Source organism: Syngnathus acus, chromosome 6 (genome assembly GCF_901709675.1).
Source record: "Syngnathus acus chromosome 6, fSynAcu1.2, whole genome shotgun sequence".
Taxonomy (NCBI): Eukaryota; Metazoa; Chordata; class Actinopteri; order Syngnathiformes; family Syngnathidae; genus Syngnathus; species Syngnathus acus.
This window is the reverse complement of record NC_051092.1, coordinates 3,343,544-3,357,342: the sequence shown is the minus strand read 5'-3', so window position 1 is coordinate 3,357,342 and position 13,799 is coordinate 3,343,544. Positions and strand designations below refer to the sequence as shown.

Here is a 13,799-nt window from a genome sequence, read left to right as displayed (position 1 = left end):
GATTTCTAAAACAGACGCACTGGGCTGCTCAATTGTAGAACAGGTCAAATAAAATAAAATTAAAATAAAAACACATACAAAATGCACACCCAAACTCTCATTTACACCTACGTATTTGCAATTTTTAGTGCGAGACCCACATTGTTTTCCTGCACGTATCCCGAAAGTCTTCTTTTCAACATGATAACATTGAATGACACTCCCTAAAGTCATCACCACAATAACTACAGAAACCGAATGGAAATAAAGCATTGGAATTGTGAAATATACCGTGTCGAATCTTTCTAGAGTATTCCTTGTGTTTGTGTTAACTGTCACGTGAATCTCTGTACTTGTGATTTAAAATCCCGTTCTCGAGATGGAACTGCTGACCGCGTCCCCTCCGTCGGGGAAAAAAAAATGTCATCAGGCTGATGGTTACACGGCTTAACGGACAGCTGAACTTATGGACTACGTTTTATCTTCTCCGCCATTTTGATCGGTGACACCACCGGTCGTCGTCGCCGGCCCGTTGAAGTTGATTTGGGGCCGGTGTCAGTGCGGTCGACAGCGTCTCCAAGAGCAGCGCGCTCGCGGTGGATGGATGGATGGTGAGATGAGGACACCGCTAGCGTGAAGCTAACATACGCCACAACTGGAAGAGAGCCCCGCTATGGGCCGCTCCGGGTGACCTGACAGCCCGAGCTTCGACGATGACCGAGGACAATGAGGCCTGAAAGGTAAGCCGGGATTGTCATCAAAAATAGATGTATATTATAAAAGAATGTCAAGTGGAAAGTGATGACGCAGAGCCGAGGAGGCTGACTGAGGAGGTCAGCTAGCTAGCTGCTGCTTAAATAGCGTCGTCGTATTAATATGTCAAATATTTATCTTTCCTTCAAGGTATAAGATGAACGCCACAGTCGCTCGTGGAAACTCACTGGGGAATGTGTACTAAATGGGAGATAAAGACAACTAAAAACCCGCAGTGGTGTTCATTGAATGAATGGTAATTAACGCTTGATTAAGCAGGTTGCTAGGCTTTAGTTTTGATGTACAGTAAATGATCTTATTTATTTATATAGTGTCTACTGTCTCGATAAGACGCGCAGTGTTGTTTTCTAGCACCAATCACAAATTCTCTCCATACAGTTAAGCGCTCGAGCCACCCCTGACGTCAGCCATGTTTTGGAAATTTGACCTACACACACCTTCTCATCTGGAGGCTTTACTGGACAAGGAGGATGTCACGCTCACCGAGCTCATGGACGAGGACGATGTGCTGCAGGAGTGCAAGGCTCAGAACAGGAGGTCATTATTGTATCTCTGCGGCTTCCGCTGTCTGGCTGACTCAACTGACTTTGACTTTCCTTTTCATTGTGGCTCGTGTAGACTCCTTCTGTTTCTATGCCAGGACCAGTGCATGCAGGAGCTGGTCCGCAAAATTACCACCGAGCCTCCTGCTGGTATAGAGGACACCAAGCGATTCAAGTATGTGCCCTTTATGCTGATGGACGTAAAATATAGTGGTACTAGGTATCTCCCAAAAGATTTTCTAACTCAGGCTTTTTAAAACATGACAGGTGGACAATCACTCCCATGATCAGTTTACACGCAACAAAAAGTCACATTTTTATAATAACATCCCTTTTAGCTTTACATGTTGCTTTTGCAAGTACACTGCTATTTTATAGTCATGGTTACATAAACAAATTCTTTCCGAGTCAGTCAAATCATTTCTCGCTCTTAATGTTAACTAGCAGGGTGTGTGTTATTTTGATTTACAGGTATTCAAATATCGCATGCGAGCTGTTGACAAGTGACGTGGGTGTGATCAACGACAAGCTGGGCAATGAGGATCCTCTCTTAGAAACCTTGTATGCCTTCCTGGAGCAACCGGCCCCTCTCAACCCCCTACTGGCGTCGTTCTTCAGCAAGACCATTGGGAACCTCATCGCGCGAAAGACTGAGCAGGTTAACATTAAGTCCACAACTCACATTTGCAGAAGCGCAGGAGACTTCATGACGTTGTTTTTGTTGTGCTTAGGTGATTAGTTTCCTGCGGCGGAAGGAGGGATTCCTCGCTTTGGTTCTGAAGCACATCGACACGTCGGCCATGATGGATGTCCTGCTACGACTTATAAGCTGCGTGGAGCCGCCCCCTCTTCGACTGGAGACTCTGACTGTGAGAGACGAAGAAACAGACAGACAATTTCACGTTCTATTATCTTGTGTTTATTCTTCCCAGTGGCTGAATGAAGAAAAGCTGGCCCAAAGACTCATCGAAATCATTCACCCGGAGATGGATGACGAGGTTTTGTTCATTTCCGTTAACTATAAATAGCCTTGACTAAAACCCGAGCTCCGGCCGAGCCCCATAAAGGCACAAATCCAGCACACTGAAACCAATTTATTTCATCTTCGCTTTGAACGATACTCATAAGGCACCACTATGGAGCCTCTATTTTTACCATTCTGAAAAGCCACTTGGGTGTGTCTCATTTCTATCAAGAGGCAGTCCAACGCATCTCAGACTTTGTGCGACATCATTCGTTTAAGCAGAGACCAGGCCAATCAGCTCCAGGAGATGTCACAGGCCGACCCGTTGCTGACCGTGCTCGAGTCGTAAGTCGCGCGGACGCTTCGGATTGTGCCCTCGGATACGTAAAGAGGACACGTGTCTCTGTTCCGCAGGCAGGAGTGTGTGGAGCGGCTGCTAAGGAACATGTTCTCAGGGGGCAGGACCGAGAGCTGCATCATCAACGGGATTCAGGTGCTGCTCACTCTGTTGGAAATCAGGAGGCCTGTGTGAGTGGCCAATCTTTGCTTTCATTAACCTTTCCGCTAGCGGGAAGAGCTTCGTTTCAAGCTCCCGTTTTTTTTTTTTTCTCTCCTCTATAACGGCAGCGTGGATGGCGTCATGGACACGCAGGGCTTTGAGAGAAGTTACAACATTAACAGCAGCATCCTTCTGGCCATTAAGCCACACTTGCTTCATTTCCACCAGCTACTTTTGGAGCCTCCCAAAGTACGTAAATAAGAAGCCTAAATGTATTTGGAAGGATTTGTCTCTCTCATCTCTTTACCTCATCTAGCGAAATCCGATGCTGACGACTTTAGGCGTGCTGGAGGAACCTTTGGGGAACACTCGGCTGCACGTGGCCCGACTCGTGGCCTCCCTGCTGTACACCAGCTCGGCCAGCCACGCGGTCATCGCGCAGGAACTCTGCCGGCTCAATACAATGGACCTGCTTTTGGTGAGACCAAGCCACGCCTTTTCATGACGTGCCGTTATTAAAAAAAAAAAAAACACACAAAAAATTCGTACTTTCAGAACTCCTTCTTCAAGTACACGTGGAACAACTTCCTGCACCTGCAAGTGGAGCTATGCGTGGCGGCCATCTTGCGGCCCTGTGCTCACGAAATGAGACTTCAGCCAGGACTCCTCTCCCAAGACGTCAAGGCTCCTCAACAGGAGCAGGCTTCGGCGGACGTCCTCGGGACCCACGACGATTCTGCACATCAATTATTGGTGACGCATGTAGGTATCTGAGGGAATCTTGATGTCGTTTTCGTGACTGATCTCCGGATTTGCTCTTTGCAAAGTTGTTTCAGCATTGCCGCCTTGTCCAGAGGATTCTCCTGGCCTGGGAAGAGAACGATAAAACCCAGTAAGTGTTAATTGAGGTTATAACGCCGCTTACCATGGGATGATCTAAGGTTGGACATTGTTGCAGGTCAGAAGGCGGAATGAGGAGAGGCTACATGGGGCATCTGACCAGGATCGCCAATACGGTTGTTCACAATCTGGAGAAAGGCCCGGTTCACACCCAGATTAGTGATCTCATCAGCGGTGCGTGATCGACGTTAATTTAATTTAGAAATGATAAACATGAATATTTTCGACATACGTCTTGGGCACAAATTAGCATTTGCATATTGCAACTATTTTGGCCCCTCCGTCTAATTCTATTGGTTTGGTTTCTTTTTGGGCTGCAGAGCTACCTGATGACTGCAGAGGGCGCTGGGAGACTTTTGTAACGGAGACGCTTTCAGAGACCAACAAGAGAAACACCATCGATCTGGTAAACATCCCGCCATCCATCCACCTAACAGAGCCTTTGAAGTCTCACGGCTACGTTTTAGGTCGGCAGCGGTAATCCGCGGTCTTCCTCGGAAGACGACATGGAAAGCCCCTTCCCAAAAGAACTGACACTCCAGCAGGTTTCGACACACGTTCAAATACAGTGTCCGCTGGGATGCTCTGTAAACACAATCTACTTGTATCTGCACTTCAGGCTTTCTCAGATTACCAAATTCAGCAGATGACGGCAAATTTCGTGGATCAGTTTGGTTTCAACGATGACGAGTTCACCGATCACGACGACGGCATCGGGTGTGTGTGTGTGCTACAGTGGCCGTGCGTTTTGATGCTTGGCGGGACTAAGCGAATGCTTCTCTTATTGCAGGGCAACATTTAATCGAATCGCAGAGATAAATATCAACATCGACGTGGGCCAAGACAGTGTGAGTATACAGTTGAATGTGTTTTTGTACAATACAGTGCTTTTATTATGATAAAACATTTTTTTTCGGGGGGCTGGTATTGATGAATGAAATTGCAATTTATTTTAATGGTTGATATTTTGCATTAGTAAATTTAGTCCTGGTCAAGGGTTATTATTTATTTTTTCAAACCTTTTTTACAGGCTAATACGGCTTCGTTTGACGCCTGCGCCAAGGAGAGGATACAAGCCTTTGACGATGACGAAGAGGACATCTGGGAGGAAAAAGAATTCAACTATGCAACACAAACCAAGTCAAGAAACAGGTTTTGCGGACGTTTGTAGACACAATTGGCGTCGCGATGTATCGACGCTCATTTATTTGATCTACTCAACGAAGGTTCGGTGGGTCGCAGGCAGCCCAAGGCCAAGCTCCGCCCGGCCAAGCGTGCGAGAGGTCGGCAACTTCTGACAAAGCGGCGAGCTCGGATTCTGACGAAGGAGAGGAGTTGAAAGACGACATGGACCCTTTCTCCAGTCAGACAGAGGCCGCAACGGGTGAGATAGAACGACGGTATGATCATCACGCCATTGTTTGGTTCGCTCTGAGGGACTGACGGCTTTTGACGACTGTTCCTCAGACTCGGGCTGGATTGCGGACTTTGGGGAGGTGAACTCAAAGGCTCCGGCGGCAGGCATGGGCTTTGCAGCCTGGGACAGTCCGCAGCCCGCCGCTACTAAAACAGAGGAGAAGGGCTGGGCCAAGTTTACAGATTTCCAGCCTTTCTGCTGGTGAGCCGCCCGAGCAATACTATCTGAGCTGGAAATGGTCCAAGCGAATGAGACTTTTGTTTCCACTCATTGACCGCACAACTTGAAGGGGAAGTAAAACCCAGTGTCAAACTTTAGCAACGTGCAGTTAGTGGCGTTTATGAGGGGAACAACAAGGCCGCGGCCACATTCCAAAAGAAAAACCACCAAAGTGCACTCAGCCCGCTCTGATGCGTCACATCCAGAACAGTCAATCCAAATGAATTAATGGTTACCTGGAGGTGGACGTGGTAACAAGAAAATGGTGTTTCCCACGATATTTTACTTTAAGCAATTATTTTGACTGGTTTTCCAGTATACTTAATAAAATGCCCTCACTGCGAGCCACCAAATAATGATTCAATATAATTAACGACATCTCTGCCAAATGTTCACCGCGTGTGTTTAGAACCCTGCAATAAACGGGGTTCACTGAAGGTATCGCTCGTCCAAGGTGTCAGCCGCTCAATGTTTGGATCATGTCGGGAAATTAAATTTAGAGCTGGGAATGCAAGGAATGTGACCGCTCGGGCTTTCACCCGACTGCTCAAAATGGTTGCATTGTGTCTGCGGTGCTCTCGCTCTCTCAAGTTTTTGACATGTTATTATATTTCCTTAGTTCTGAAGCTGGCCCTCAATGCAGCTCCCCCGTGGCCTCGGACCTTAGCGCCAAACCAAGCCAGAATCGTAAGATTTCTTTTCACAATACAAATGTTAAGAGTAGAATGAACGGCTCTGTTGAATCAATGAGGACTTTATCTTACCTCCAGCCTGCGTGTGGAGCGTATGCGGGACGAGGAAAGCTCCCCTGGTGGCGTCGGACAGCTCCTCCTCCAGCAGCTCCGACACCGACGAAGACGAGAACAAAATGGGGTCCGCCCGCGCGGCCGCCACCGAGACCCTCAACAGGGGCGACGGCAAGGAAACCATCCGGCTGACTGTGGACGCCAAGAACGAGCGTGCCGTGTTCAGCAGGTACGGGACTTGAATGCTTTTTTTTTTTCTCAACACTTCCCACTAATTCATCATTTGAGTCACCGACAGTGTAGTGGTTCACACAGCTCACCAATCAGCCTAGCCTGGTTTTCTGGGTGGCGTAAGAATATTTGTTTATTTTTTTTATTCATTTTTATTTTATTTATCACTATTTCTATATTTATTTCTAGTGCGATCTTAAACTTTTCTTTCACATTCCACATGGCCTCTTAAAACATTCTTTCCTTGCACATAACCAGTGCTAGCTCTACAATCTACCGTTTGTCTGCTCACTAAGAGCGTCCGTCCGTCCCTCATCTATCCCTCCGAGCTTTCCCTCTCCGTCCCTCTCTTTGCTGCTGTTCTGATATCACCCCACCTGTCTCTTCCCACCTGTTCCCCCCTCCCCCCCCCCCTCGCCCTCAGAGTATTCCGACCAGCCACTCGACGGTATGTGAAGCGTGTGATGATTTCCTGAAGTTTGTATGAGAAAGCAAATAGCGTTCAGAAGAAAAGACGAGAAGAGGCGTGTTCTGCTTGTTGCCTTGAACTAGGACGCGTGCGACAATCAAGACTAATTCATCCGTGGACCGCACTAACCTACCACAAAACCTTACCATGAGCTTAGCTCGTCCCTATTCCCAACACCAGTCTGGCATTAACACATCCATAAATAGCAAAAGGCGTGTCTGTGGCCTCACATGTGTGCCACAGATGTTTGCAATAATGACATAGCCAGTGCATCATTTCCTATTAAACAGCTCGTGTCTTCCCTGTGCAGCAAGCGAGTGAGTAAAGAAGGTCCCCCCCCACCCCCCGTTTTACCACAAGGCATGCTCTGAAGAAAAAACTTTTTTCTATCCAAGTCAATGCATTAGCACGCGATTTACTAACAAATACTACCCCCTATTCAAGCATGGACAATTTGATCCTTGTTTGGGGTGGTGGTGGGGGGGCGGGGCTTGACACCGTCAACAGCAGGTAACGGAGGTGAGCTTTTAACCAGGATGTACAACGGCTGTTTATTTTCGTTCTACCGAGAGCGCATTCTCATTCTCTTTTTTTTTTGGGGCGGGGGTTTTGAAGTAACGCAGAGAAGACAGCAGAAGACAAAGGGAAAGGAGAGGTGGATGCGGAATCTGGAAGGAAAAACGGAGACTGCCCAAGTCCTTGCCAGCAGCCGGCTGCTGTCGCACAGTGAGTAGTGTCTATTTACTGAGCACATAGTAGTGGAGCTATTTCCTCAAATGAGCTCGAGGGGCCTTTGTTTACTTAACTACAGAGAGAACCAGGCATGAGGTGTTCAGTACCACATTTTCTCATAACAGCTGGGCGGTATTTCGTTTACTCAAAAGCAAGTATTAGGTGCGGTGTTTCCTCATCAAATAGCTCGGCGGCATTTGAGCATCCGCAACGTGTAGATTCTACAGACTTAACGAAGGCGTGGTCACTCTATGCGGAAATGTCACGCATGCACATAATGTTGATTTTCATGGGAGAGAAACATGAACCTATTTGCAAATCTGCTTTTTCTTTGTGGGTTGAACAGAGAGAAGCAGAACTCCGCCAACGGACCGGCCTAACCGGCATCATCGCCAATATGGATGACGGGCCCTTCAACGCGCAACCTCGCTGTTTGTTCTATGATTTCTCTTAGCGGCCATGTTTGTCAGTCCGGCGGCTCGTCAGCCAAATGAGGTTACACATTAATGATCGGCCCGAGACTAAAAAGAAAACAAGTCGGTCTGAGTTTCGCAACATTTGACTTGTTGGAAAAAGAAAAGTACAAAAACACCACAAATCTATTTTTTTCTTTCTCCATTTCAGAATTTCAACTAAGCTGTATGCGCATTTAATCCATATCCTTGATATCCATCTTAAGGTCATGGAAAAAAAGTTGTTCTATCAGTGCGTCCTGTGCATGGACTTTAAAGTACATATCAAGGATACGGTGACAGGCAAATATTTATTTATATTATGAAATAGCGCATCATGCGTGTCAGTCACTACTTTAAAACGTGCGCGTGAGAGTGAGCTCTGTCCCAGGTGCAGAGGTTACTCTCAGGTCCGAGGAGATGCCTGATACAAAAGGAAAGCACACCTGAACACACACACACTGTATTATAAATAAAGTAAATAAACATCCTCCAAAAAGACACACGTAAGTGCATGCTGCCATTCATACCCGTCCTCCTTCAGAACCTATCAGTGTACTTCTTGTGATATTTGCTCCTGTATTAGATTGTGGCTACTCTTGGTAATAAACGTAATATCAATGTATAATATACACATATAATCATATCTATTTTTGAAACAAAAGATGGAAAAATGTAATGTGTGTGTAACGTGCGTTTGTGTGTTGTTGAAATGAGGCAATAATGACGTTTTTTTTTGGTATTCCAGCATCATTTCCAGAGGAGTGTGTGCTTGTGTAGTCTTCCATAATATTGCGCTAACAACTTTGTAGCGCGTTAGCTAATCAGCTGAGATTTTTTTTGCATAGCCATTATCTTGTTGGTACTTACTATATGATGTCAATGACAAAATAAAAACAGCTAGTACCCAGCGTATTGTTTGTTTACTCCAATGTGGAGTTTATTTAGCGGTCGTTCTTTTCCCGCACTTTAAAAACACGCACGTTGGGTTCATTGAAGACTAAATTCATTATCCATAACATCATCTGGGATAGGCTCCGGCTCACCCGTGACCCAAATAAGGACTGGCGTCATGGAAAATAGATGAATAGAATGATTTGGGTAGATTTGAATCGAATTCACAAGCTATTAGAATGTGAAGTGGCGCTTACGTTATGTACTGTACACACGTTAAGATTCCGTTTTGCTTTCTGCCAAAGCCCTTGAGTAGTTCCAGCCTCTATTTTTTGGCAGCCATTAAAATCCAAACAGTGGTGTTTCCCCACAATTCAATAATTTAAAAAAAAAAAGCGTAAGGAGACACTGTGCTTGCAAACTGCCCACATATTTTTATTTTTTTTTAAAACAATCTAAAGTAGTTTCCAGGTGTCACACTTGACATACTTTTTCTGCCCTTGCTAAAATTAGCCCGTATTGCGGGTGGACCACTGACCCCGCCCCCCCGTCTACCGCTGGGCTACTGCCAAGACAGAGTCTGCTGGACTCGCTTGAATTGTCTCATGTTGCACTGTGTCATGGTTGTTTTGATGTGGTCATAGCTGTATAGATTATTTATGTGCTCTATGTTGTACGTCGAACCCCTTGAAAATGAGATGGCTGTTCTGTTTAAGGGGCTATCCATCAATTTGAAATGGAAAATTAGGTCACGCTCAGTTGGGAATGGCCTAGTCGTTTACACTATTGGCCATGCTGAAGTCAGGCTGTTTTGAGGGGGCGGTATTGTCTCATGCAAATGAGCCGCCGCTTTTCAGTTTCCCACATTTATTTTTGCATTTTAGTTCAATTTTCTATTTGAAATGTTTTCTTGCATTTCTACTGCAGCACTGTGAGGAAGACCTGCATAACCACTAGTCCACCGCGCTACCATCATCGGATGAAGTTTTACACAAACAATATTTTGTGGCTTCGGGCGGTTAGTCCCTCATCTCTTTTCCAGTGGCCTTTTACTTTGTCATGAGCATCTGCTCCTCACACACACACACACACAACACACACACAACACACACACAACACACACACACAACACACACACAACACACACACAACACACACACACACACACACACACACACACACACACACACACACACACACACACACACACACACACACACACACACACACACACACACACACACACACACACACACACACACACACACACACACACACACACACACACACACACACACACACACACACACACACACACACACACACACACACACACACACTACGGAAAGGGGAAGGGGTGGAGTTGCGCTGACTATTTCAACTAGTGTTGGAGAAACCTGCCTGTCCGCTCAGAGCTGAGGAGGCGGCGCTTGCGGGGCGTGGGACTCTAGACAAAGAAGACACACTCACTTACTCACTCACACACACACTTACACAACGCTCACACAAGACACGACTGGAGTTGGACAGCTGGAATCGATCTTCAACTCCTGGGACTATTTTTGCTTTCCCCCCTGCTTGGCGAACAAAGTTGTCAAAAAAAAGGAGGAGCTGTACGTTTTCCAGCTGTGCCGATCCATAAGTTGCGCTACCATATGTTGTGCGTAAATGTGCGCGCGGATAGGCGTGCTCGGGATGGAAAATAGGGGCCGGCTCTGCTCTTAGCTGTCCGCCATGGGGGGTTGCCATAGTTACCCCACCACCACCACCAAAGCGGACGGCAAAGCTCCTCCCGACGTCTGCGATGGCAAAGTGTAAGTTTTTCTTTTGACATTTTCTTATGCTCCGCTTCAATTGTTTGAGGGAAAAAAACAACAACAAAGCAGGAATGTCGTCCAGATAAGCGCGTCACATATTTGCACGATGGCATCAGTGAATTCCTTCGGCAAACGAGTAGCGCGGGGCGAAAGCAGGGTGCCCGAGTTACGACGCAAATGTTTGCTCTTTGCTGTTGATTCCAGCCGGGTAAAGGTAAACAGTGCAGACGTCACCTCCACTTGCGCCGTGTTTACGCATAAGCACACTAAGATGTGGGTCCATTGTGCGTTTTGTGTGTGGACCACAACTCCAGGCCTTAAAGGCAGCACAGGATGTTCGCTCCATTTCCTTCTAGCGAGCAGCATGCTTTCTTTTGGGGAATTTCCACTAAGGGGTACCGAAATAGGCCCGCTGGACTAATGGTTTGCACATCTGCCTCACAGTCAGACATCCCACATTTGTCCTGCTTAGTGCCAAGTTTTTTTTGTTTTTGCATCAAATATCAAGTGGGCATGCAAAGAAGAGGGACGGCCTACCTGAAGCATCCAGCGCGCCAGCGTGGTTAGCAGATCTGCCTCGCAATACTGAGATTCTGGGTTTGATTCCCATCGTCTGTGGACCTGACATGGTTTCTCCTCCTTATGCCGGTTTTCTTTTTCCCCACAACTCAAAAAAGACTCCAGCTCACCAGCAACTCTAAAAAGACAAGTGGTATTAAAAAAAATGAATGGATAGATATTCAAATATGCAGTTGTGTTCAGGATTTGCTCTGTCAAATCAAAACATATAATAACATATTGCTCGCGATGGATTATTATTAGTTTGTTTTTAGTAAAGAGAAAAATACATCCAGCAGAATAAGTTTGATTCAAATATTGAGACAATTTATTTTCTGAGGTCAATCAAAGACAATATTCAGGGTTATGTCGTACTTGTCAAATTGATCAGTCCTAAAATTTTTTAAATCATGTAAAGTCTGTACAAAAAAAACTCAGCCTAGCAACACAAACGTGTGACATAGCTAAGGCGAAGAATCCCAGCAATTCCGTCAACCGACATTGTGACATCTGCTAGACAGCAATCAAACAGCACTTTGTCTTCTTGTCACTCACGATGTTCTCCTTTACAGACGCTTTAGTATTTCTTCATCAGATAATAAAACCGTTCGTTTCCAGCATGTCTGGCAAATATGATTTTTTTTTTCTTTTTTTTTTTACATGGAGCTTAAAACAATTAGACGGTGCATGTCTCCACCGAGTGTGAAATGTCTCATCTACCGATGTTTCGCTTCGTCACTCGTGCATTGTCCTTCAAAGGGGGCTCAACAACAACATCCTGGAGACGCGTCCGTACCTCCAGCAGGAGTACGCATGTCAGCACATCAACCACACGGACATGTGCGCGCTCACGTCGCTACCGCCCGGCGTGGACAAAGCCGAGTGGTTGGCCAGCAACAGTCAGTAACTCTTCCGCTTTTCGGCGGTTAAAGACGACGCGTCGTTTCATTCGCCCCTCTCTTTGCAGCCGTGTCGTTTTTCAAGCACATAAACCTGTTCTCCAGCGCGCTGTCCGAGTTCTGCACCCCCACCACCTGCCCGACCGCCTGCGGACCGGGCGACACGTGAGTTAATGGTGCACGACGCCGTGAAATGGAGCCGTCGGATAATATTGTTATTTATGCCGTCGTTATGAACCTTTAAAAGTCACGCGTGCTTTATGTGTACTGCCGCTGTTGCTCAGTGAAGCATTAGAGAATTTTTTTGGGATACATAGACACTTCCATGCATGCTTTACTGACTACGCTTTCTATCTTTGTTTTTAGAGTTTATGTTTGGACTGATGATCATGGCAGGAAGCTGAAATGCTCGGCTCCTCTCTACTTTGACTACGCCATGTCTTACATTCAGGACCTACTTACAGATGAAGATGTGTTCCCCACAAAAGCAGGTAAAAATCCTGAAGATAGTTTTTAAAAAATGTTTTCTATCTGGCCCAGTCATGCTTGGAATTGAACAGAGGCTCACTTATTTTTGCTTTGAAAGCAGAATTTTGGGTGAATTCCAGGTCCTCAATGAACTCCCATTATAAGTCCCAATCCGAACGAAATATCAAAGACAGATCACAAACAAAACTTTTTTTGTTGACGTCATGTGAGCTAAGCCTGCGGGCAGAGATCATAATTGCTAAACAGTCCCAGATTCCAGAGTAATTAGTTTAGTGTGTAAAGTGAGCCAATTTCATCATTATGACACGATTTATATTTTTAGTTTTGTTTGGTAGCACACCATGAGATTTCCTCAACACCTCAAAATCCCTCACCTTTGAATTTCAGGCTCAGTTTTCCCCACCGGCTTCATCTTCCTGGCGCAGAAGGTGTTTTTGTTGCTGTTCAGGACTCTGGCCCACATCTACTGGTCTCACTTCCGGCAGACGCACGCGCTGGGCCTGCACGCTCATCTCAACACGCTCTTTGCGCACCTCACGCTCTTTTGCCGGCAGCACGCGTTGCTGGACGCCGAGGACACTGAACCGCTGCAGGACCTTATCTCGGCTCTGGGATTGCAGGGAGGAACACAGGACAAGAAATAATGACTTGGAAAGTTTTGCTCGACAATATCAGGCTCTCGTTGTGTATAGTTAAAGTTGTGATTGAAATCTTGTTAAAAAAAGCCAAGACATTATTTAATTGAAAGAAAAAACACAGACTCACTGGACTTTAAGTGACAACCCAATTCAATTGTAATGTTGTCAAGACTGCATCACACACACACACACACACACACACACACACACACACACACACACACACACACACACACACACACACACACACACACACACACACACACACACACACACACACACACACACACACACACACACACACACACACACACACACACACACACACACACACACACACACACACACACACACACACACACACACACACACACACACACACACACACACACACACACACACACACACACACACACACACACACACACACACACACACACACACACACACACACACACACACACACACACACACACACACACACACACACACACACACACACACACACACACACACACACACAAACACACACACACACACACACACACACACACTATATCCTCCACTGAATGACGTATGG

General features: G+C 46.2%; 2 protein-coding genes and 1 long non-coding RNA gene across 7 annotated transcripts; 2 read left to right on the top strand and 1 right to left on the bottom strand.

The window, feature by feature from the left end:
* The first annotated feature begins 265 nt into the window (after positions 1-265).
* Positions 266-8,835, top strand: ppp6r2b (protein phosphatase 6, regulatory subunit 2b). 4 transcript variants are annotated; one of them, XM_037253973.1, is made up of 26 exons: positions 266-719; positions 883-988; positions 1,132-1,290; positions 1,372-1,470; positions 1,767-1,953; positions 2,027-2,164; positions 2,228-2,293; positions 2,492-2,604; positions 2,674-2,787; positions 2,887-3,007; positions 3,075-3,236; positions 3,314-3,520; positions 3,586-3,650; positions 3,717-3,832; positions 3,979-4,064; positions 4,126-4,203; positions 4,278-4,375; positions 4,449-4,506; positions 4,689-4,810; positions 4,885-5,042; positions 5,126-5,276; positions 5,914-5,981; positions 6,065-6,269; positions 6,696-6,719; positions 7,356-7,466; positions 7,810-8,835. In XM_037253973.1, exons 3-26 carry the CDS (start codon positions 1,163-1,165, stop codon positions 7,850-7,852), a joined length of 2,718 nt encoding a protein of 905 aa, XP_037109868.1. In that variant the 5' UTR covers positions 266-719; positions 883-988; positions 1,132-1,162; the 3' UTR covers positions 7,853-8,835. The 4 variants fall into 4 exon arrangements, with proteins under 4 accessions (XP_037109868.1, XP_037109870.1, XP_037109871.1 ...); XM_037253975.1 differs by having other exon boundaries at positions 268-719; positions 7,819-8,835; XM_037253976.1 differs by lacking the exon at positions 6,696-6,719 and having other exon boundaries at positions 268-719.
* On the bottom strand, positions 2,075-4,762 carry LOC119124250. 2 transcript variants are annotated; one of them, XR_005098231.1, is made up of 3 exons: positions 4,678-4,762; positions 3,066-3,626; positions 2,075-2,162 (listed from the first exon to the last, which is right to left on the bottom strand). It is a non-coding gene; the product is annotated as an uncharacterized LOC119124250 (long non-coding RNA). The 2 variants fall into 2 exon arrangements; XR_005098230.1 differs by lacking the exon at positions 2,075-2,162 and adding an exon at positions 2,637-2,764.
* Positions 8,836-10,226: 1,391 nt separating the features above from the next.
* On the top strand, positions 10,227-13,328 carry LOC119124432 (MOB kinase activator 2). The gene is made up of 5 exons (XM_037254416.1): positions 10,227-10,632; positions 11,953-12,092; positions 12,161-12,257; positions 12,459-12,583; positions 12,969-13,328. Exons 1-5 carry the CDS (start codon positions 10,553-10,555, stop codon positions 13,223-13,225), a joined length of 699 nt encoding a protein of 232 aa, XP_037110311.1. The 5' UTR covers positions 10,227-10,552; the 3' UTR covers positions 13,226-13,328.
* Positions 13,329-13,799: the final 471 nt, after the last annotated feature.